Genomic DNA, 25,377 nt, shown 5'->3' with positions numbered 1-25,377 from the left:
GAAACTGAACTTGAATCCATAGGTAGAAAATTCTGTAAACACTCTGTTTGAAGGATCAGAATTCAAATCATATCTGTTATTCAGTACCAGTAATTAATTTAAACCACACATCCTTAACTTTGTATTTCATTCATCTCTTTTATTCTTTTACTTTCTTTAAAAGAAATGTATTATCAAAGTTAGTTTACTGTTCAAAACAGAGCCTTTTAACTTAGGTCCAGTTAGTTAGTGCCTATATCCCTTAAATTTTATGCCAAAATAGGTGTCCTAACTACATCTCAATACCTGAAAACTCAGATTCTTATTCAGAAAGAGACTTAAACAGAAACCTGATTTCTAAGCATGAGCTTGTGCTCCATGCCAGGTAAATGCTTACATATGTCTGCAAAACCAGCTTTAAATTGAGTGCCTTTTCTAAACAGTGTAAGCTCACCATAGGTTTCGACATGAAACTGTACAAGAATAATGCTCCCTGGTCCAAATGCATCACTAGGAAGAGGAAGGGAACAGATCCAGAAGGTAGAGACAGGTGTAAGGTTGCAGAATGTGATAATGCAATCTTTTTTCACCTTTTCACTCCCCAGACACTGCAAACAGCTTTCAACACCTCCTGTATCAGCCTCAGTTGACTGCCAACATTGACTGAAGAAAACAAGCCTAATGCTCGTAGCTGCTAATCAGACCAGCTCACAATAGCCTTTCTGGAAAATGATCTATGTTTATTGTTGTCTTTCCAATTGCTACAACTGTATTTTCTCATTACAGGAAAAAATAAAATCTGGACAGGAACTATATTCTGTGAAACAAATACAACAGTGGTACCAGTCAAATCAAAGAAAGAAGGACTGGGTCTTGAGTTGTTAAGTCAAAAATTAATTGCAGAAGACCAAAACAAAAAAAGTGAAAATTTCATCATATAACTAAAGAAATCACATACTTAGCATAACAAAAGTTACTTGCTTTAATAAATAAACATACTCCTTTGAATCTAGCTTGCTTAGTATGAAACACCAGTAAAAGGATATAGCTGTATTGATACATTTTGTCAACTAGCTGGCCAGTGATTTATAGAAGCAATTGATAAGGTTAAAATTGAACTTACTTATAAAAGAGGTTTCTCCCAGGTAACCTCTCCGTTTAAGAACAACATCAAGATATTTGGAGTCTTCATTTACTAAATAATACTCCTTTTCTAAGGAGATCCATGCCCAGTTTAGGCGAAAATGTTGATTCTTCAGCTTATTGCCTCCTGCAAATCAAAACGATAAAGATATATTTATTCATTGTTCTTTTTTGTTAAATACTACTTTGTCTTTTGAGGTTAATGTAACCTGTATCCTGGGTAAGATGTGTATCTTAGCTGGACATTACAATCCAAAGGTTTTAAAGATTTTAAACTAAGAAATAACAAGTAAAGAACTCAACCATGATACATTTGGTACATACAGGAATAAATTTTATCTTAGATGCATACAAACTAGTCATATTCATTCCAGAGTATGCTAATTTTCTTCTTTTTCAAGTGAAAAAGAACAAGAATTAATCAAAATATATTTGGGATGCCTTTTTTAGAAATTACAAAAATTGTAATTTTTTATTTGATGATCCAAGTTTCTGCAGAACCATATTGGTGCTTCCAAATAACACACAATGTAGGACGCGGAACTTCCTCAATATGATCATATCAGACTGCCAGAAGCACTGGAAAACCCTTAGTGTCCTGAGAGACTGGAGATGATACTTACCATCTTTTAGACTGCATTTACCCATGCAGCCTGCTTCTAAAACTCAATATTTTGTTCACTAAATCTAACAATTTCTGCTCTTATTCGTTTAGAATTTATGCATCAGCACTGTATGATTTTAGGAACAGCTTTCACATCTTCCTAGGAAATGGTTTCAATAAGATTAAGTATCCCTGATACATGCCACAGTTTATAACTATGCTGATGCCCTCCTAAGCTTATATGCTTGTAACTGTTGGGTTAAGTATGATTGCCTGTGCCGCTTAAGATTTAGAGAGATACAAATGCTTATTGGAATTCTCTTAAACTATTTTGCAATGACCGATTTTGCACAATATGATGAATGCCCCCAACTGAGTAAGCTGCTGAGATGTGTTTTGAGAGTCAATTTTCAATAGACCAAAAGATGTCCTCACAGTTCTTTTTACAGAGGCACAACTGTAGCAACATGTTCCCGGTGAAGAAAGCAGACTCCAGGGATCCTTTCCAAGGTGTCTACTGTAGCAGCAGCACGACAGCTTCCCTGCAGTCTCACTGAACACAGACGGTTTCTGTGCACTCAAACACTGGGAACTGAAAGCACAGGAGAGCAAGCAGTACACTCAGCTAGGGAAACTGAACAGTTAACATGGACCAAGTCAGCATCTCTGGCTGGCAGCTGTTGGTGGCATTGTCCTTAATTTGAAGACTGTATTTCCTCTTACAATAATCAGAAGAACCTTCACAATCCTCCTCAGACAAAAATGCCCATATATTTATCAACAGAACTAGGTTCTCTTTTTGAAGCCAAAGCAATGCAGGAATATAGGAAGCATCCCTCAAAGTTTTGGAGGGGATGATATGGAAGTCGTTTAACTCCAGCTGCAAAACACTAAGCACCAGCCTAAAATCTGAGCATGTCTCAGCCTAATCTCTCGCTCCCAGAAGAAATGAAGCTGTTGTATCTACAATTAATGGGATTTGTACAACTGTAAAACAACAGGAAATGTTTATTGAAATGGCAGGCTTCATGGAGTTTTTCTTAGTCTAAAAAAGCAATACAGAAACAACAAATGCAAACAGATGGTACGCTAAGGTCCAGTTAAAAATGCTACCTTTTTTTCAGTTGGAAAGGTAATAGCTGAAAAGAGCTAGCGCCCATTTCACTGACAATAATCAGGTATTCGTACAACAGACTGAATATCTCAAATTAGATTAACACATTTCTGATAAAAGATAGCATAGCTTTACTTTCTAATGTACAGTTTACCTCCATCTGTTCATTGATTTTCCACAGTAAAAAGGCATTTCTTGTCAGTGTAGGGATTCTGGATGCCGCAGATAAAAGGGTATGACAAATGAAGTTCTGTATATCATCCTATTGGATGTGTTTGTTATTACTCAGGAGAATCCTCTAATTTCCATAGCAAGAATAAAATAACCTGTTCAGATCACTGAAGGCAGATGCTCACTTAGCAACTGTCTTCTGGGAACGTTGGCTTGTGTGAGAGGCTGTAGTCTGATTTCTTTCCCACAAGGTGCTGCTACAGAACAAGGTTTGCTCAGGTAACGACTCTCTGAAATGTGCAAGGAATTCCCTGTAGAAATTAACACTTCTGTACACAAGCCAGTGAATAAAGTAATTTCTCTGAACAGCAGAGAAACATATTTAAGTATTTCAGTTCACTCATGGCTTAACTACTGGAGAAAGAGCCAAATGGAGGTTGGTTTTCCCCTTCCAGTTTCTTCCATTCTATTCCCTGAAAAATTAGGCAGCCTTTCCATATGTTTCCACTCTGCTTCAAAGATAAGCTTCTATATTTCTTTATTGACCTGTCTACTAGAAAAAAACAACCACCATACTTGTGTAATCTCACATGAAGGCAATGGTACTGTGTAAACAAAAGGAGGGAAATGGTTACTGGAGTAGTGATACTCCTTGCATTGCTTCTGCACTCCTTGCATTGCTTCTTTCTGCTCTTTTGATCTCTATTGTTACTGACAAAGGGGAAGGCTACAAACACACATACCAAAACCTGTAATGAGCACCACAAGAAAACCAGTAACTATACTGTTAACTATACCAGCACTTACATTAGGTTAGCCATATGTTATGTCTTCCCATTAGTTTCTTGGGACAAATGCAAAAGAATATGTCTTGTTCTTTAATCTAGTGAGAAAAGCCATTTGTGTGCCACCCTTGAACACACTGCCCAATTTAAACATAATTTGACAGTGTGATAAAAGTTTCTAAGATATAAAAGGAATGAAAATTTACCGCCAATTAGAGGAGAGATAACCTATTAATGTCACTACTGAGAACAAATACTGCTGCATGAGCTTACTAGAAATGAGAATGTCAAGACACTGGAAACCCCCCAGCTGAAGGAAAAGCTTCTAGCAGAGTTTGTATCTTTTTAGACAGAAGAGATTCCAGCCAGGGGATGGAAAGCAATAGGAAATCTGGCCTCATTTGTTCTACTGTCCAAAGAACTAATGGTTTAAACGTGTTGTGCACACAGGCACACAATCTACAGCTTACTTACACACAGGTCTCTTACGTTTCATCTCTAGTGTCTTAAATAGTTCAACCTTAAATGTAATCTATATTTGCACATAATTACTGGACATATCAAAATTACTATACAAGAGAAAAAATCCCAGCTGTTAAAAAGGAATAGTCATATGGAGAAATTTCAGTAGCCAACTACCAAACCAGCTCATTCCTGTCAGTGATGCTATGGGAAGTGTTGAAGTATACTGAGTTAGAAACCTAATGAGAGGATGAAATTTAGAAGCAAAAAGCACAAGAAAGGCAATATGAAAGATTTAATATTGTCTTAATTCCACCTATTTCTTGCTTTCAGCAGTTTCCTTCCATTTTTTCTTAGAGCAAAAAAAAACCCAAACAAAAAAGTATTATTTCTAGGGGGCTTCCAGCAAGCCTCCATTTCTACAGGCCTACTTCTGCCCCTGAAATATATATTGTTCACCTTTTAGAATGTGCAGTACTAAACCCATCAGGTTTAGAATTTTAAGAAAAAAATATAGATATTTTAGATCTTGCTTTCTTCACTTTGTCCTTTTTGTGCTCAGAAGAAATGTTTTCTAAATTATACAAGCCATTTCATGGTCCAATGTCCCCAAAGAATAAGAACAACATTGTTGTTGTTGTTATTACTATTGTTATTATTATTGTTATTAACATTACAGGCCTCTGACAGAATAGAGCAGGAAGCATACAATACATCTTATCTGATTTCAGGTATTTATTTTTGGGCTAGAAATCCTAAACTGTCTTTATAGTCAAAACCAGGCAAGAGGCATTTTGTAAGGCTATGACTTATTTTAGGCATCTGTTTTTGAATGAGATTAGCTGTGCCTCAAAATATGCAGAAATACGTGCATTTTTCCTCAGCAGCTGTTAAAGATGCCTGTCGTGACCAGTTATATTGTAGACATTTTTATTGTAGTCATCTAATGCTGGGTAAGATGAATTCCACCATGCCTGAACTAGATGAAACTGGGCATTTCTACAACATAGTAGAGCCAAGCACCATGCAAACATAAGGTCTGTAAAGAATATTAAGAGTATAGCTTTCAGAAATTATAAAATATCAGAAATAAAATTGCACATGCCATCTTAATTTGGTTCCCTGTTAAATTTATTTTCTGCCCTACAATAATATTTCCATAGGCAAAGGAATTTTGCATTGCTCACTAGCACTTCCCTTGGGCATAGTCAAACATTTCGCTGCTAGGCAAATAATTAAGGTATTATACCTCAATGACAGTTTTGCTTTTGTTCCTCTCCCAGACAAGTGCTTGTAATACAAACACATCAGAAGTTTGGAGAGGGAAGTCATTACTAGAGTGCTTTTAAAACTAAACAAAAGGAAGGAGGGCTGTGTTACAACGAAGTAAATCCAAAGTAACTTTGCTTATGTATCAATGAGACGCGGTTGGCAAGATGTTGCTATAGTGATGCATGAAAACCTGTTCCTTGAATTCTGCCAGAGATCAGAGTGCAGCAGTGCTAAATCAGAAGATGCTAGACAGGACGTGGTGCAGTGAGACATTCATGAGAAATGAGATGGCAAGAGTTGTGAGACACAGTCAAAAACTTTGTAAGGAGCTAAAGCTAAGGATCTAGAGTAAGGTGGGTCACAAAGTGACTTCATGATTGCGACTTCTTGACTGACTGAGGCTGCTGAGGTCAATATCCTCTGAAAAGGTTTGCCTGAATATGACAAGTCAAAGATGGATGTCACCTAGAATCGGTCTTTATAGGAGTCCTGTTAGCAAATTGGTCACCTGTCAGAAAACAGTGATATATTATTTTTGCATAGGTCATCAAAGCAGAAATTCCTAGAAAGATCAAGTCATCCAGAAACTCCAGTTTCAGTTACTCAGCATGAATAAAAGAGAACGGGGAAGAGGACTTGGTCAGTAAACTGGTTAAAGGGAAAAATATTAAAATGAATATTCCCATTTAAGCTTTTATCTTTCCAACCATGCTGCTTAGATATCTTTAAAAAGATATAAAACCTCCACGAGAAATACAGATTAGATTGTCAGAACTTTCTATCATGATGCAAAGAGCTCAGAGAAAGAAAGAACCAGTTCCAGTTCTCTCCACAGATCCCTGGGCTATGTGAAGACAGTATAAAGTATATCTCTATCATTAAATCATGTCTCTTGAGCACCAGCAATCTGAAGGGCATTCCATAAAGAATGTCTGATTGTAACTTTGCTGTCCCTAGGAGCTACCCCAGAACCCTAATTCATAAACAAAAGCATACGACTACACCACAGTGTTCACTTATTGACACAATAGAAATTGATGTATCTTGATACAGATACTGGCTTCCCTACATGGTATCCATGGCATAATCAGAGATTAATCAGCTAGAGTGCCTAACCTGTATAACCATAGCCACACAGACTCGTTGTGTCCACGAGATATGTCTGTACAAACACAGCTGTTTGGTACTTGTAGAGCTTTATTGTGCAACATATCTGCTCTCTTTAGTCATTACGTGAGGTTGCTTGATGGGGAAAAAAACCAACCTATAAATTCTTCCAGGGCAAAGAACATGTATCAAACACAATAAAGATAGAGGAAAAAAACAACCAGTAAATAAAGCACTAAGAAAGAAGAGTTTCTTTAAATTTTTTACTATTGGTCTTTTCTCCTTTCTCTTCTCATTTCACTTCCTTAACAGACTGCAAAAGGATGTTAATAAGGAGAACAAGAGCAACTGTGAAATATTAACAGTCCGCCTATAGTTCAGGAACCATTGCACGGCATAATTAAAACCATAGCAAGACATCTTAACAAATCTCATTTCCTCCCTCTTCTTCCAGCTCTTTCCAGGTTCTGCTACTGCTTGCTGATTTGTTTGCATGTCTGCAAGAGCTGCAGTCTTTCTTCTTTGGTTCAAAATATTTGACCCTACTGGGTGCCTCATTCAGACAGGATTACTGAAGTCGGCACTACTCTATCCTTCTCCTTGCTACGGATCTCCTCATTGCAGCAAGGACATGAAGCATCTGAAAAAGGAAACCCATTCCTGAACTTGAGTTCAACCTGCAGAGAAAACAAAGACACAGAGAGAGGAAAGAAAAGCGAATCGTCCATTGTTAGACATCTGTTCCATTTTTTCAACCTCTGATTAGCCTCCTTCTGTGCCAAGCCAACTTAGTTAATATATACCAGGATAAAGTTACTTCAACAGTTTTATTAGAAATAAAATCTGATGTGAAATGCAGAAATCTTAGTCCCCAATATCATGACTCCCCATTTAGCCATGAAGCTCCCTGTCAACCTTAGCACTTCACAAGTTTTTTGATCCCCACACTATTTGCTAGTCATTATTCGTGGTTTGTATAAACATGTTTTTTGCCAGACTAGAGGAGGAACATAAAATCTTAGGTGATTCTGCTAGTCAGAATAAACATAGAGAAGATATTATATGTTCAGCTCAAGACACATAGTTTCAACAACTCTGATTTGCCATACTGTGTCATAGTCCCAGTACATTCTAGCTCCAGGTTAAAAAGGCAAAGGTCTCAAGTAAATCTTTTGTCTGCCAAAGTATTAAAACCCCCCCACCTATAAAACAGATAACAAATGTTCTTTATTCAATGCATTGGGGCAGCACATCATTGGACTAGATGACCTTTAAAGGTCCCTTCCAACCCAAACTATTCTATGGTTCTATGATCATATGCTATTCCCTCTGCTAGGATGATCAGAAAAGGCATATCCTGTAAAATTGCCTTAATTTGATATAGAAAAACTATTTGCAGAAGTGAAACGCATACGTAAACCCAGCACGTAAAATATACCATTAGAATGTTTTGAATTGACTTCAACAATGCATAAGCTAATCTAATAATTTTATCCAATTAGAAACCCATTAAAATGCTTCACCTTTCTAAGTCTTTTTCAAATGTACTATAATGGACTCCAATCACTAAAATAACTTGCTGAACTCTGCACCCTTCTGCACTCTGTCTGCCACTGTAACTCAATATATTTGCAGAACAACCAAAACCAACCCCCTAAACTAGCCTCTAGTGATTAGGGACTAAAACAATGCTTTCTCTGACTTCTCATGAGAAAACACACACTTCCCAGCATTATGGACTTGGCTTGCCTGGAGTGTAATTGCTGGTATCCAATGAACTGCAGACAGTTTCCGTCTTTCAGTAGTTTCTGTAACTCTTTTTTGCTTCTGTTTTATGTCTACCCCCAAGAAACAAGTTGGAATGGCCGCATTTGCCAGGGCTCAGACTAAGCAAATGCTTGAAGGCACGTAGAAGAAAAAATATCTGAAGAATACTGTATAGTTGCTTTGTTACAAAAAGAGAAGGGGAAGTGAGAGAAGAGACATGAATGTAAAGGCTAGCTAGTGCATATTAAATTTTGATCCTAGTAAAATTCAACTAAGCGTAACTAAGGATGTCTCACAGTCTGGAGATTCACGCTGGGTTAATTTAAGGAATTCCCAGTTCAAGTCTATGCCCAGTTCTTCTGCAGGAGATTAACCAGATTCTGATTAAGAGATTAACCAGATTTTCATTTACAGAAACTGTGAAAGCAAACATGCATTGGCTCTTCAGCCACTGCATTTCATAGCTTTAAATTAATTTCAGTTTAAATCAGCTCAGTACAAATTAGTTCACCAAGAGCCAGGATACCTTCACTCTATTGGCTGCACCAAGAGGCTGTGAGCTTTCAAAGGAAAGAGCAAAGCAGATAAAGAGAAACCCAGTTTGAATCATCAAAAAAAGATGCTGGAGCACCATGTGTGTTTGAAAGCCTTTATAGATATTAAGTGGTTAGCTTTGTAACTGATTTCAAGGGAATCCAAAAGATCCATTTGCTGGTTTGGGATTCTGTGCTGTAAGCAAGGGACTAACTCTGCAGGAGCTGAATGCTTCACACTTCTACAGTTCCAATGGTGAACATGTAAATAATTTCATGGATTCAGGGTACTACTGAAGTGCTACTAATTGAAATGCTTAAGCACATACCCATATATGCTGCTGAATCATTGTCTGTAACAGAAGAGAAAGACATTGAGCTACCTGAAAAGTTCTTAGCAGGACTGAACAAAGTACAACTGGGCAAAAATATTCATTCCTCTTCTCCCTCAAAATACCAATCCATCAAAATCAAAGTTGTTCACAAAAAGACTGGCTTTGATTAATCTCTTTACTGAAAATACTGGTAGAGAATAAATGTTGAATTTTCATCTTTTTCCACAGTTTGCCTTAAGTTTTTTAGGTATCTATAACTTGTCATATTAATACTGTAACAAATTTAAACTAATTTTTAATGTAAAAACTAAAAATACTAAACTGTACATTTCAATTTTTTTCAAATTGAAAAGCCTATGCTCAATTATTCTGCAAAACTTTATAAGAATTTTGATCTTTTGTCCTGATTCAAAATAAACTATCTCAAAACATTTTCACAGGATAAGAAAATTTCTTATTGCTCTGCTCAAAGACTCAGCAACTGTTCAGTATTTATTGGTGGAGAACATAAATAGAATAGGATTCACAGAATCACTTTAGCTAATACTTTCTCCTGACAATCACACTATAGAATTTGATTAATCTCATTTTAAAGTAGACACTTAAAATATGTCAGATGCAGCCTAAATTTTCCTCTAAGAGAGCAAGGAGTTTAAATGAAATTAAGGGTAGGCTAAAAGTAAAATAATGACAGTTCATTAGACACAAACACATATATATTATTTATATTAATCATACATATTTCTATGTTAATATATTCACAAAATAATGGATATATAATACTTGTTCTATGGACATACCAACAATAACGTATTACAGCACTTTAAAATCTTGCAACATTCACAGCGCAGCCAGACAGGTTACTGTGATGACAATGACCAAAAGATCTGATTTAAATCCCATTGATACATTGGATCATCATACAGTTTATACGGAAAGATTTCTGTGGAAATTGAAGTGCCACAAGTATCAGTTCCATAGAAAGTATATTTTCTAATTAATAAAGGCTTGTTCTCATTACAAATCAGAACTGACAGCGTTTTCTTTCCAGAAATACTTTGTCTCACTGAATGTCAACAGGAGCGAGGCATTCATCGCACAATCTGCTCAAAACAATTCCTAATCAGACTCTACCCTCTCAGCCCGCATGCACTACTGGGGGAAAAAAAAAAAGACATCTAAAAATTATGAAAGTGTGCATGTTAAAGGATCAGGATACACTACAAATAATAACCTGAAGGTATGCTGAATGCATGTGATTTTGGCCAGTATTTGAGGTCAAGCAGTCACCAACAGGCTAGTGTTTGGAAGGCAGACCTCTAAGAACTCCTGTGCAGCAGGCACATGCAAAAGTTGGTGTTATACTGAATTTACGAGAGGACAGATAACGAAGCACAAGAAAGACTTTATTTTGCCCTGTCACTGTTTCTAAGGTGATGAACAGGGAAAAAAAAGTAAAAAAAAATGTGTGCCACCTGTCTCTTGGTTGGTATTTTCTTATTTGCTAGGCACTTATCAGGGATTATTTTAAACTAACCAGCAGGTAGCAATCACTGCTGATAGCCTTTATTTGAAAGTACTAAAGGACAAGGAAGAGAGTAAAAAGTTTGGAAGCTTACCCTCCTTTCTGGAGAACTGACTCATATAAATAGATTCAAGAGAAGCAGGACAAAACCAAAACCAAGGGGATGGACAGGAGAGGAAGCATTTGAAAAGGGACAGTTGACAGCTACTGAACATAATGTCCCACTAGATCCAGAAAAGGAAGGTACCAGGAGGTAGGGTTATCTGCAGACTGCTCTATTAGCAGCACTTTGTTCTCAGAAGTCTTTGTTCTTATTGTAGAGATAAATCCTTATTTTGAAACGATGCTTTATGTTATTGCATATTGGATAAATAATGACCACTACTTCTCAGCAGAAAAAAATTCAGAGCAGCCAAATTCAATAGTTCCAGTGAATAACCACTACTGGCAAAACACAGTATGTTTTTGCTGAGGTCCCAGTGCACAGGAACATAATCAACTGGCTCCTGTACCACAAAACGTGAAGATAAGAGACCTGCCACTTAAGTGTAGGATTCATATAATCTAATTTTATCATATAAAAGACATATGTTTAATTTAAGCTAGCTGTCTAGGCACAATGAATGGAAAGAACTGCATCTTCAGGAACTGCAGGTACATCTGATATGAGCAGGTGGATTACCCTCTGGAAAGATTTGGCCCGCTCCATTGAATATAACGGGAGAGTGTTCAACCCACCAGTCCAGATGGCTAACTAAAGTCCAATGATGTGATTTTCATGTGTGCACAAAGGAGAATCCTGAGAAAACTCAAAGATACGACTAGTCCTGAACTGCAATACAGTAAACTTGTCAATTCAAACACTTTAAAAGTAATCTTTGGAATATTTAAAAATAACAACAAAAAATCTATTTGGTTTAGAATAATTATTCTGTTAGTATATTTCCATGTTGTCGTTAAACTAATTAGTTTTTTGTGTAGTCACAAACTAACTTTGCATCAGAAAAATAATTTAAAATTCCTTGTGAGTAGTAACAGAGAAAACCCACACATACCACTCAAGCTGTCATGTCTATCATTAAATATTGCCCATATTACCTAAAGCAGAATATCTTTTTTCCTAAGGATCTACACTCTGCACCTCCCTCTGAAGGAAAAAACCACCACCTGGATTAGTAAGGCCTCATGCATGCATGGCCTGCAGCAGTAAGTAAATTTATTAGATCTCTGGCAACACATTCTTAAAATAAACTTAATAGTCTTCAGGTCTCTGCTCACTAATCTGTTTTGTGGCGCCAGACGACTTCTCCCAAAAAACAGGCTCCAGCTGAATTGAAGCAAGGTTCATTTCCTTCTCTCATGGAATAACGGGTTTAGCTCCACTAGCTTAGTTAGTTACTTACACTTTACTGTGTAAAGCAGTGCTACACACATATTAGCCTGTAGGAAAACTACTGTCATTTAAAGCCTAATCAGACAAAGTGTTAAATTTGACGGTCACGGGGTATCCTCACCCTCAGTCTTGAAACTAATGAGTAATAACAGAAAAGTGTGCTGCGACCTCACAAATGAAAGACATTCCAATAGAATAGGAGCCAGAAGAAATATACTTACAGTCAAAATATTATCTCAATATTGTACTATTTTAAGAAATTCCTTTATTCTGGGAAAAGAATATACCAATTTCCCTTTCTTTAAGTAACATTTTAATTTAGAACCCACTACTGCAAACTCCTTCATATGTGCCTAATATTTCAATGCTTGCAATATCATTCTCATGCTTAAAACCAGGGCACATGAGTGGCTGCCATCTGAAACTGAGGCCTCTATTTTTTTGTAATGAATTTGAAATTGGTATTTGTGTCAAACTGGAAAATTTCCCTTGAAGAAGTAGTTGAACTTTTTAACTCTAACTGTTGAACGCTGTCTTTGTAGAGAATTCCACTCCATTTCAGATAAAAATCCAGACTCATAAATCTCAAATTTTACAGTCTTAAGAGGAAAATGTATGCAAGAGCGATTAAAGAGGTTGTTGTTATTTGCAAAACCTAGTCTAAACAAAATGGAACAGTGTTTCCATTTTATCAACTGAACTTGCTGTAACTCACTGAGCACTGATAGGAAAACTATTCTTTCAACTCCATGTCAAAGAGATTGAACTGTTTTTCTTTATTAAGAATTCACTTCCACAGACTTGAATTCTGGTTCGTTTTCTGTTCTGGCAATGCAACAAATAACATGCCCGACTGACTGGAGGAGGACAAATGTCAGCCAGGTTCATTTAACATTTACTTTTAATTCATTTCAGAGTAATTGTACCAGGTAAACTTTTAATATTATTTCACCAGAGAAACTCCTTTGTGGTGCCTTTGATCCTTTTTAAGCTATGCCAAACCTATAACCTTTTGCAGGTGATTTAGTCCTGCTCAGGAAGGGCAGAGTAAAAAACTGAAAACATACAAAATTGTTGATATGGACAAGGATAAAAAAGGCTTCCTTTTTAAATCACTGTAGCTTTGCCTTAGGACAAGCCTTGTAAAGAGGTATTCAAAGATATTAGTTCTGCTGAGGAAAGAAATATTTTTGCATTAATGTGTTATTTTTTTATATCATGACAAGTTTTTTAGTGTTACTTCAGGCCTATCCTATGGAACAGAACTGTATACTGCTAAGGCAGCAATTATATTATATTCCTGTATTCTTATTTTATCTCAAATTCCTATGCTGCAGTCACAACGTATATTGCAAGATGAAAAAAATAAATAAATTGGGAAAAGCCAAAAATTCCTTAAAAGATTCAAGTCAAGATGTGAGAAATCTATTTAAATATCAAAATTAAGTACAGGAAAGTACTTCTGAAATGAAAAGCAGAATTGAAACTCCAGAATAGTAGTACCACTGTGAGTTTCTGTCGTGGTTTAACCCCAGCCGGCAGCTAAGCACCACGCAGCCGCTCGCTCACTGCCCCCCCACCCCTGGGATGGGGGAGAGAATCAGGAAAAAAAACCTCGTGAGTTGAGATAAAGACAGTTTAACAGGACAGAAAGGAATGAAAAACAATGATAATGATAATAATAATAATATGACAATAGCAATACTAAAAGAATTAAACTATACAAAGCAAGTGGTGCACAATGCAATTGCTCACCACTCGTTGACCGATGCCCAGTTAGTTCCCGAGCCGCGATCCCCCCTCCCACTTAACTCCCCCCAGTTTATATACTGGGCATGATGTCATATGGTATGGAATAGCTCTTTGGCCAGTTTGGGTCAGCTGTCCTGGCTGTGTCCCCTCCCAGCTTCTTGTGCCCCTCCAGCCTTCTTGCTGGCTGGGCACGAGAAGCTGAAAAATCCTTGACTTAGTATAAACACTACTTAGCAACAACTAAAAACATCAGTGTGTTATCAACATTCTTCTCCTACTAAATCCAAAACACAGCACTATACCAGCTACTAGGAAGAAAATTAACTCTGTCCTAGCCGAAACCAGGACAGTTTCCCAAGAGAGAAGTTCAACAGATGTAAAGCAGAGGGATGGGGGACAGAAGTGACTGTGAAATTACAACTCATTCTTGATAGTACATTGCTTCCAACACATTATTTCTCTCTCCCTCCTTCTCTCTGCATATGCATGTAATCTTCACTTATGCTTTGCGATAAGTAGTTAAATTAAATGAAAATTCTCAGTAGAAAAATTGCATCTTTAAAATTAAATGTGTGTTTTTAGCACACAACAGATTTTAACAACTCATTTATTTATGTACAGTTCACATTATACTCAGCTTGAAAAGAGATTACTGTTTTAGATATTATTCCCTGTCTTAACGTACTAGCAGAATACTGCAATGTCTTGATAAGTGAAGAGGCATATTTACATAAAAATCCCTTTATTTATAATAGGTTTGGCAAGATTCTTTTAAAAAATTACATATTGACCTTCAAATACCAAGGTGTGTTTTTTGACATGCCAAGCTGAAGTTTATTTGGCATCACTCGGGCTTTTGAAAAATCCTTGATCAAGATTTCCATGACCGTTCTCCCACATGTATTCAGAAATTAAAATCCTTCAGCTTTTTCCCAAGGGCCAGGGAGGCAATGTTTTTGTCAAATCAAGTCCAGCTCCCACCGAATCTGCTGGCTATTGCACACAGGCAGGTGAAGGCCTGGGTATCTGTGGTCTCAAGTTTACATTTTTTGCCTTAGAGTTTGTACAGAAATGTGTGGAGCTGCGACCACAGCAGTTTTAACATGCCACCTAGCACAAATGTTTCTTAGTTTTAAAGAAAGGTGTATCCCACCCTTTCTTGAAAGGGAGCTGCATAGCACTCGCCTGTCCGGACACGACCTCAGCCTCCCGCGTGTCGCCCGCTGCAGCTGATAACATCGCTGACACACAAACCAGAGCGGTTCCCCGGGCTGCAGCACAACTGGGGGCGCTTGGGAAGTCGCTGGGAAAACTCCTCTCGCCTCAGCCTGCAGCAATCCGAACGATGTTGATGACAGTGCCGAGCTGTCATCGCCAACCTCCTCCTTTTGGCTGGGGGTGTTAAACTCATTATTTTTAACTGATTTCATGGCTGTTCAAAGTATTTATTTTCCTTCCTCCACGAAATATGACAGTGCCCTTGCTACCTGCTAGGCTCCCTCCTCCTTGTAGGATGCAGCGACATGCTGGACACTGAGGCCCATGGGTTCGAGAGGCCCATTCCAGGAACGCCAGAGAAGCCCCAGGGACCATAAGGCCATGAAGAACAGTGGATACAGCAGAGGTGGGAGCACAGGGCGGAGGTGACAAGATGACAAAGCTCATCAGTTGCGCAGTGAGGTTAATAGGACATCCCAGATCGAATCAGCCTGGGCAGCCCTCCTGCCAGATAAGTATAGATGGCTACTGAAATCCTTCTAGCTAATGACTGCCATCAAGCTACCTGTGAAAGCCTCATTGTTTAGGAAGATGAGCTCTCCCCTGGATGTCTTTCAAGGATACTTCTTTCCTTTCTTACCTTAATTATAGAAGAAAATTAAGGACTTACTTAGCAGGATTGATTAATGAGAGGTGCATAAGAGTTAGATGCCTAAATTACACTGACTGGATTTTTTTTCTCTGTTCTATAGGACTGAACAGGTGTGGATGGCAATTGATTTAACATCAGAAGATGGGATGGCAGAAGTTTAATCTTCACACGGATAACTATGCAATATATAAAATGTCACTGATTGCTGGGCCACTGTTTGACACCTCTGGAAAGACGTACATTGAGCCCATCTATGAAAGCTGAGCGACCAGCTGGTCAGGCTGAAAGCAATCCACTGCTGATCCTCCTGTGCAAAACAATCTACGCAACATAAATGGACACACATTAAAGAAAAATACGGCAGTGATTCCTTACCTGTTTAGAGATAGATCTGAAAAGTTATGTGATACATAATAAAGTTTTAATCATCCTAACATTTGCACGTGTAACTTTAGTCATACAAATGCCCACACCCTTGCTAAATCAGATCCTCAACTTCCTACCTGCTATAGGCTTCTCTGTGCTAGAGAAACTTTCCTGCTTTAACCTTGGTCTACTGGTCAGTCCTATCTTGCCACTTGGAAGGGTGGACTCTAGCCTTAAGCTTTCCAAAGAAGTACCTACTCTGTTACTATTTAAGAAAATCATTTGTCTATGTAGGCCTCAGTCTCCTGCCTTTTCAAAGAGGGAAAATATTACTAACCTTGTTTGTAAAGTCCAACGGATAAAAATGTTATTAAATCTCAATACATAAAATCTGGCCTTTATTTTTAAACTGCAATTCTGTCCCTCTCCCTGCCCCAAGCTAGCAAGTGCAGTTATATCAGCTAAAAGTGCTTATCAGTTCAGGTTATTGACAGGAGTAGTTCCACCTGTTCTTGTATAACCATTTATCTTTTAATTATTCCAGTTATTCTTTAGGTACCTTTCATATCAGAAGAGAGGGGAATATGGTAGTAGAGTAATCTTACTGTCTCTCACCTTGCTTTTAAGGTTCTCTAGCTCAAACTCACCCAGTCTTCTCCAGCAAATTTCACACCAGGAATGATCTGGGATCTCTCTTCTGCTGTTTAACTCTGTAGGAAATCTAACTGAAAGGGATGTTCCAGATCGCTGCCTCCTGTCTCCTATTGTGACAGAAAGACTTATTGCTATTCCACATCAAAACCTCATTAATTTCCACCTACAAAGCAGACGCTTCTTGCCCTTCTCTCCACCTCCTATGGTGGAGCCCTTCAAAAATTGTTGACTAAAACTGGGTGCTGCAGTCCAGAGGAGGTCTCACAATAAGTCTTTTTTAAGCACTTTGACTTAAACATTTCAAGAGAACATATTCTGACCTTGAAAAGTCTTTGTCATAAAACATATTTCTAGTCCTTTGGACATGATTCTGATTTCATGTTATTACATTCACATATGTTATAGGATTCCTTAGCTGCTGAAATATGAGCAATAGCTCTGTTCTTCACCTCTTCACATACTGAGTAACTTCTTGGAAGGATAGTGAGCCTAATACAGTCTAACATAACCATGGGAAAGCACTTTCTTTGCACTTTCTAGTTAATGAGCAACTTTCAGGATAAGTTTGATAAAAGTCCTTATGCTAAAGAACATGGGAGGGAACAGTGAAATGAAACCTGAGAGTGTACTGTCTCAAAAACTACTTGTTCAATGCAGACACATTTGCTCTATTCTGTGCTTACATTAAAGAGGCCTATATTGTAGTCTCCTTGTTCTTTTCTTGACAAATATTTCAATGTACAATCACCAAGATACCTTAATGTGCCTTGGCACATGAACATGGGGGCAAGACACAGTATGTGCATCCTGCTAGAGCCACGCAAACAAGCTCCAGTTGAGCTGGTACATCTCCATGGCACAAAGGGCAATGCCACAAGACTCAGCCCTGCCAGAATCAAAGCTTTACCAGTTTGATGCTCTGCTTAGCCTACTCAGCCCTGCTGATTGCTGATTCCCGAGATAGTTCGTGAAGCTCTGTCTTGAGTAGCTCAGTAAGGGACCGTGTTGCTCTGTAGACAGAAAAGATTTATTTTTGGCTAGCAGGAAATACATGAGGAGGGTAGATTTTATCTTGGGTTCTCCCAGTGTTTTTCCACAGTGCACTCTACAGGTTGTTGGATACACTTGTTTCTCTCTTTCCTACCCTTGTGTGGCCATAGAAACCATTTTCTCTCTGGTCGGTCATCACATGCCCTTCTTGTGGTAAATACAGTAAATGTTTACACAGAGATATAATACAGGCCAAGTCTCCCAACATTTATTTTGAAGGTTTCCTTTAACGTTATTCAACAACTAGAGACAAGGAGGTGTGCCAGCAATATATGTCAGACAAATTTCACAGCCAGTTTTCACACCAGCGTCCTCACAGGGCGCCGCTTTCTCCGAGTCATATTTTGATAAACAGAAGAACAGCAGTTATTCAAATGTATTGGAGAACAGGCTGGCAAACCTCATGGCATGAAAGCGGGCCTGGAATTCCATTCAGACTACAGTTAAACTTTTTATTCCTAAGAGATCTTGGAGCAGAGCCACTCAAAAATTGCTGGAGAATGAGATTTGGACAGTATACTGTATGGGAAAGTTATAACCCTTTAGGTTAATTCTTTGCTCCCTTACCAAGTATGCAACAAGATCTGAATAAAACAAATGTTATATAGAAGTGCATGGAAGTTCTGCATAACAACATATTGATTTGCAGTACACGTAAGTGTTACTCACAGATATATATAATGCTGGAAATATTCCAGAATAACATTTAAAGTTTGAGCATATCCATTTATGGCTATACTATATTTCAACTTCGAAGTAAACATGGTCTCTTCTTAAATCCTATAGTGCTGAGCAAGGCTGGCTTTATAAGATCAGCTTTCCATTGTCTGAGTACTAATATATTGATTGCAAAAGCTGCCTTTGAGAAAAAGCTTAGAACATCTAGAGAAGAGTATTGTGCAGACATAACATATGAAGCCAGACTCGGCTTGGGCAAGTCCCTGAGCAGGCAGACTGGAATATATCAGCAGGGAAGTCCTTACATCTTGGGTGATTCTGCCATCTATGCAGTCATTTATGCTATAAGAGATGGTGAAAAGAAGCTATGGTGAAATCAGAGATCAGTGACAAAATAATTAAGGAATTTCATTAATAATACTGATTTGGCATATCAAGCATTTTTCATGAGTTCTGAAATAGATTTGTTTGTTTGTTTGTTTTAACTGGGCAGCTATTTAATATTCATCATCTGGCAAGCAGGAAGGTTAACTTCATTTTAGCAAAGGAAAATCACTGTACATTTCAGATATAACCAAATCCTCAAATACATGTTTTCTCTGCTCTGTGTTTCCCAAAGATGGCATAGTTTGATGTTACTCTGAAAATAATTTCATCTCACTAATGGTCCTCCCTGTCACTTTTCAAAATAAAACTACTAGTCTGCAAGGAACTATTAAGACCATTCACCTCCTTTGTGCACATACTGTACCATACTTACAGTTTTAATACTCACTCTCTTTAGAACTTTTTATATCATCTCACATATTTGACTGTCTTTCAGACTGACTCTAAATTTTACTTTCCTCCATAATTCTAACTGTCTTAGTGTTGATCTGACAGAATTGATTTGGACTTGATTTAAAATGCAGCTTCCTCAGTAGTTTTCAACAGTACGCCAGAAGATCATTTTTTCAGAGCAGTAAATCACAACAAATTGTGACACAAGGAAGAAGTGTTAGGGGTGAAAAGAAAACCATTTGAAAAAACAGAATAACTTTGAACAGGAATTAAAATAGTGGTTTTCTGTATCAGTTTTTCTATCAAAAAAAAGGAGGAGTAACTAATACACTTTTGCCAAATCTAAATTTCTGTTTACACCAAATCAAATTTGATGATAAAATATGCCCCTTCACTTAGTGTTCTAGCAAATGCACTGTTTGCAAAACAAAAAGAATCCAACTCATAGTAATACAAATAGTGCAAAACTTACTGTGAATTTTTCCTGTAAATTCCGGAATGCTCTCTGCAATGTCATATTTAATATTTTGGATAAGAATCTTTTGTATATGGTTGGCACACAAGTGAACCCTTATAATCACCTATAAAGTCAGTACTAACCAAGTATCCTGTGGAAATTTGGTAAAAAAGTTTTAAGGAAAGAATCATAATGTAGCATGATGGAAAGAGAACTAAGTCTGTTATGATGGTTAGATAAAAGGAAATATACTTTAACAATGTTTTGAGTATTATGTCATTAATATCATCTAAAGATATTTTTATAAGGTATATACACAAACCTAAAGTATTTCTGAAATCAAAATGAATATAAATTTTTTTTAAAAACTGTTATTATCAGTTTTCCCAAAACAGTGTAAGATCTCTGAAACAAAACCTAAATAACAGTGTATATTTAAGTAAGCATCATATATCAATGAAAAAACATGATCAATGAGCATAATGTTTAAAGGATGGTATTACTCAGTTTTATAGCTTCAAGTACCCATCAGATTTTTTATCATCTCTTCCCATAAAGTGAGAATCTTTCAGTGTGAAATTTGAAGTCTAGATAGCAGGTTTTATGTGTTAAATATACTGAATTCAGCATGGCAAAATGATCAGCTTCTCATAATGGGAAAAATATTTTGCATCCTTTTATATCTCTTAGGACCTATGCCCAAACATTCAATCCCTCTCTCCACCATAAAGACACAACATGAGTGACAGGCAGCGGGAGGCATACTGTCAGGGGATTTGCTTGAGTATTCTTCCCCTTGCTGCAGAATTTGATCTCAGAAATGTTTAGGAAAGTTATATTTGAGTCAATACAGAAAAAGTTTTGACACTTAACAGTCAAGAAATTTAGAGTATTCGGGTCAATAAGAGAACAGTATGTGAAAACTTTCTTTATCTCCCTATGAAATCTAAACGGTGTGTCAAGCAAACAGCTTACAGTACTTAGAGCTCTTTCAGAGACATACTCAACAAGGTATATGAATCTCTTTACTGCAGTAAGTATAATATTTATATGCTTTAACCTTTGCTAGAATATTATTATTAACAGGAGATGAAAAATTATAAACATTTATGTTTTAGAGAATATAATTTCTACAATTGCCTCCACTCCTAGCATTTCAGCACAATATTTCAAACACCAAAAGTGAACTCAAGTTCAGCATTCATTTCTATGGTTTGAATCTGCCCAATAGGCAGTGTGAAGTGCAATTATCAGCAAACAATGCAGTATGATCACTAATGTTAACACTGATGTATTAAGGATGATGTGTGTGGAACACAGAGAACATTATTAATGCTGAAGAATTTCACACCTGATATGTACAAAAGTTTGACACAAAATTTTTTGACCATGCAGATTTACATTTCTCATGTAAGTTTTGGGAAGAATCTGGATTTCTTCGCAACAGCTACGTACCCTAAATTTTTAAGAAGCCACATGCATTTCACCTGATTAACTTAAGCCAGCTTTCTTTGTACATTGTTAGATTCTTAAAGAAAACTGAGATGCACTACTTTAATGGAATGCTCTTTAATATGAGATCCGACAGACGGGGGACATAAATATGTTCCTACACTCTTCTCTCTCTTTCTCTCTGTTTATATCTTGAACAAGAGAATTACATATGTATATGTAAGTCCCTATAGATACACACACACACACACACACACAAAGACTTATGTAGGAATGCACAGGGCCTGAATGCTCAGTTAAACAGTTCACTGAGTACACCGCATTCACTCCGTATTCAAAATCAGTTTCATTCTGCAGCTCAGCTGAAGCAAATGGAGCAACGACTGTTCATTAAGATGAAGACCTGGTCCATATTTTTTGTACTGCTCTGCCACCACAGAAGAGCATAGATATCTATACCAGGTGCTCACCAGTGAGATGCTCTTCATATCAGCAACATAAATGTGAATAAATATGCTCACAGTACCACATCCACACAAATTTATCATTTTTTTAATGTTCACATTATGCATTGGGATTTATTTTTCATCTTACAGAAAATTCAAGTCTTTATTCTGAGCTGGAAGAACCTATGTAACAGGCTGAGGATTAATTCTCTTCGGCTGCCTGAAATAAATCAATAACATGGATGATAATAGTAATACTATTATGGATAATAATAATATGGATAATAATAATATTTCACTGTATGAAGAAAAGTGAAATATCCTGCAGATCTCCAGAGTCATGCTTTCCATACTAACAGTTCCATTCTACCCGCCGCCCACTACAATCCCTATAGGGAGCGATTCCAAGAGCAATTCCCCATGAACCTTATCCAGGACTGCAGCAGACTCCCACAGCACACACAAGAGAAATCAGTTCATAGTTTCCCAAGACACACAATTAAAACTTCCCATTCTGCCAGTAAATCAAGACCGAGCACCCTGTTCTTGAGTGAAAAATGTACTGTTCCCTTCCCAACACAGTAATGTCAGGCAATCTCTCCTACCTTCAATAATTCAGTTTAAATTGGTATAACACACTGAGCTGTCATCTCCCATTAATCAGACTTTTACCTGGAGAATGTCAAGCCTTTGGGCTGGACGCTATTAGCCGCTGCTGGTTTCACACAGCTTGATTCACTACAAATACCCCAATAAGTAAAGACATTGTGGAGAGCAATATTCTGGCAAAAAATGTGATGGTTATCCCAAGCAGAAAACTGTTTTTGGTGCCTATGACATTCCTTCATCTATTCTCTCCACTGAACTTAGATACTCATGCAACCCTTTACTGGAATGACACCACTTATGCTTCACCGCAGAGGGCTTTGCTGGGTGAGTATACATAGCTCATCATAGTTGTAACCACAGCCCAAATCCTTGCCCTTTTATGAATGATCTAGGCTGTAGACCTGCTGGTTCTAGTAACTGCAGTTCCTTTACTGTTCTTGCCAGCAGCAGCAGCTGGAAGCTTTCTTCCATTTTCTCTCCAGGACTCTCTATGTAGGGAGACATTACTGCATTGAATTACACTCATTCTACATCAGACAGGGTTTTTTGAAAAGCATTTACTGGGATTTGTTTCACCTAACTTTGGACACTGTAGATGTCTCTATCCTAAGATAGTTATCCTAAGCATCCATTATAGCCAGTGAAAGTCTAGTCAGTGGATTAGGATTCTGTTGCCTAAAGATAGGTATTCAGGGCCATTTGAGATCCTTTAAGGTATCTGGGACATCTGCAGAGGGCTGGCAAATATAACACAGGATTGACAGGAAATCCATGCCCCTCTGCAGGGTTGGACAGAGGTCAGGCAGGTTGGCTGGAGCCCCTCACACTGCACTCAGTGTGCACTCACATCCCTATGCTGAGGGAACTGAATCCTGCCCAATGGTGTCTTGAGAGCTATTCAGCTTATCCTAAAGAAGACACTTGCATCAGCTGAATAGTTTTGTAATTCCTGACTGTACCATTGTCCTGGTTTCAGCTGGGATAGAGTTAATTTTCTTCCTAGTAGCTGGTACAGTGTCTTTTGGATTTAGTGTGAGAATAATGTTGATAACACACTGATGTTTTAGTTGTTGCTAAGTAGTGCTTATCCTAAGTTAAGGATTTTTCAGTTTCCCATGCTCTGCCAGCAAGCAGGTGTGCAAGAAGCTGGGAGGGAGCACAGCCAAGACAGCTGACCCAAACTAGCCAAAGGGATATTCCATACCATAGAATGTCACTCTCAGTATATAAACGTATATAAAAGGGGGGGAGTTGGCCAGGAGGGGTGGATTGCTGCTCAGGCATCAGTCAGCACGTGGTGAGCAATTGCATTGTGCATCACTTGTCTTTTCTTGGGTTCTCTTTCTCTTTTTTTTTGTTATATTCCTTTTCATTACTATTATTATTATTATATTTTTATTATTATTAGTTACTATTGTATTTTATTTTACTTTAGTTATTAAACTGTTCTTATCTCAACCCATGAGTTTTACTTTTTTTTCCTGATCCTCCCCCCCTTCCAACTAGGAGGGAGGAGGGGGAAGCGGCTGTGTGGTGCTTAGCTGCTGGCTGGGGTCAAACCACGACAAACATCTAGACCTTCATGAATCACAATGGGACCTTAGACAACTAGACACATTCAGAAACCTGCATTTAGACATCTAACTTCATGTGTCTTCAATCCAGCACAAACTCCCACACATAACATTTAAACCTTCTTTTTTTCAGGGAGGGGAGTATGCAGATTGAAAAACAAATCTTGTGTTACATGGCAGCTGACTCTACTGCTAAAAGAGAGATTTGCAAGCTCTACTTCTTGGCACTATATCTTTGAGATGAATGTGTAGATGTTTGCCTGCGTCAAACAGGCAGCCTGAAGCTATATGCAAACAGGGTAGGACAGGAACATGTCACAGAGCAGGGAAGTGAAGGAGGTAGTATCCATTTCAGTGTTGGTCTCAGATTGGCTTAAACTGACTGAAAATGCATCCCTGAGCCATGGCTTCACGTATGCATTCAGCAAGTATAGACTAAGCACTGCCTAAGGAATCAGGAACTCCCTGTTCCCCCATGGGCTCTCAGTCCCAGCTTCTGCTCTGTCCCCTCCTTGGAGCTGGCACAAGTGGTTGTGTGGCCATTTAAGGAACCACTCTAGGGAACTGATCTGTACTAGAACTAAATGCAGAAAGAAACAGTTTAATTTTAATTTGGGTTATTTCCCTGACCCAGAGTTCATGGCACAGTGGTAAGAATGCTTGTGCCAGCAGCACAGTGGCAAATACCAGGGGTGGAGAGAGAGCAGGACTGCTGCACTTGGCAGCAGTGCTGTCCCTTGATGCTGAAAGTAAGCCGTTATGCTGTCATTCCTTGCTGGTATAAATCAGTATGTTAGAGTGTAAATCTGGCAATTATTCTGAAAAGCAAGTTTTCCATGTTATTTCCACTAAGAAACAACTTCATCACCGAGTCTTATACCTAATGTAGAGTGTAACCAAGGAACACACACTTTGATGCTGACACAAATCACATCACTTTTAACAACATGAAAATGATTCCTGATAGAAGCCAGGAGTTGTTGTGGCAACTATTTAAAGAGGTCATAAAGGTTCCAGCCTTACAATGCTTCCCAAGAAATACAAAAGCCTACAGATACCCAAGCTTTCTGTTAAGGCTCCTTTCCATCAGACCCATTGGCCAGGACACTAATGTGACTGAAGGGCAGAGCTTTCCGAAATGTTGCAACTTGCTCCTTTTGATCATTTGTGAGGCATTACCTTGCATCTAATTGCCCACCAGCCACCCACTTTAAAGGTAAGAAGTCACTCCTCAAAACGGAGATTTGATGTCCTAACAGGAAAAGCACACAAAAAAAATCTAACCCTCTAAAAATTAATTCCCTTAAACTCATGCTTTGCATACACACCCACAGATACCTACCTACAATACACAAACATGTAGCATGTAAAGCACCCACAAGAATGAATTCTCAAGTGAATGTATGATTTTAAAAAGAAACTAAATGGACAGAAGGCTGGTTTGTTTGCTTTGCAGAAGACCAAAAAAAAAAAAAAAGAGGAATTTCTCTGATTAATAG

At 37.9% G+C, this 25,377-nt stretch overlaps 1 protein-coding gene across 1 annotated transcript in view; it reads right to left on the bottom strand.

Annotated features, from left to right (window-relative positions):
* The window catches only part of FREM2 (FRAS1 related extracellular matrix 2), a 141,408-nt gene that overhangs the window by 64,345 nt on the left and 51,686 nt on the right, over positions 1-25,377 (bottom strand). Inside the window, exon 3 of the mRNA XM_050913928.1 lies at positions 1,103-1,249. Coding sequence (XP_050769885.1) covers positions 1,103-1,249 — 147 coding nt within the window. The remainder of the gene's footprint in view (positions 1-1,102; positions 1,250-25,377) is intronic.

The sequence above is a fragment of the Gymnogyps californianus genome, chromosome 1 (genome assembly GCF_018139145.2).
Source record: "Gymnogyps californianus isolate 813 chromosome 1, ASM1813914v2, whole genome shotgun sequence".
Lineage (NCBI taxonomy): Eukaryota > Metazoa > Chordata > Aves > Accipitriformes > Cathartidae > Gymnogyps > Gymnogyps californianus.
Note: the sequence above shows the minus strand (reverse complement) of the source record. Positions and strands in the feature narration are given on the sequence as shown.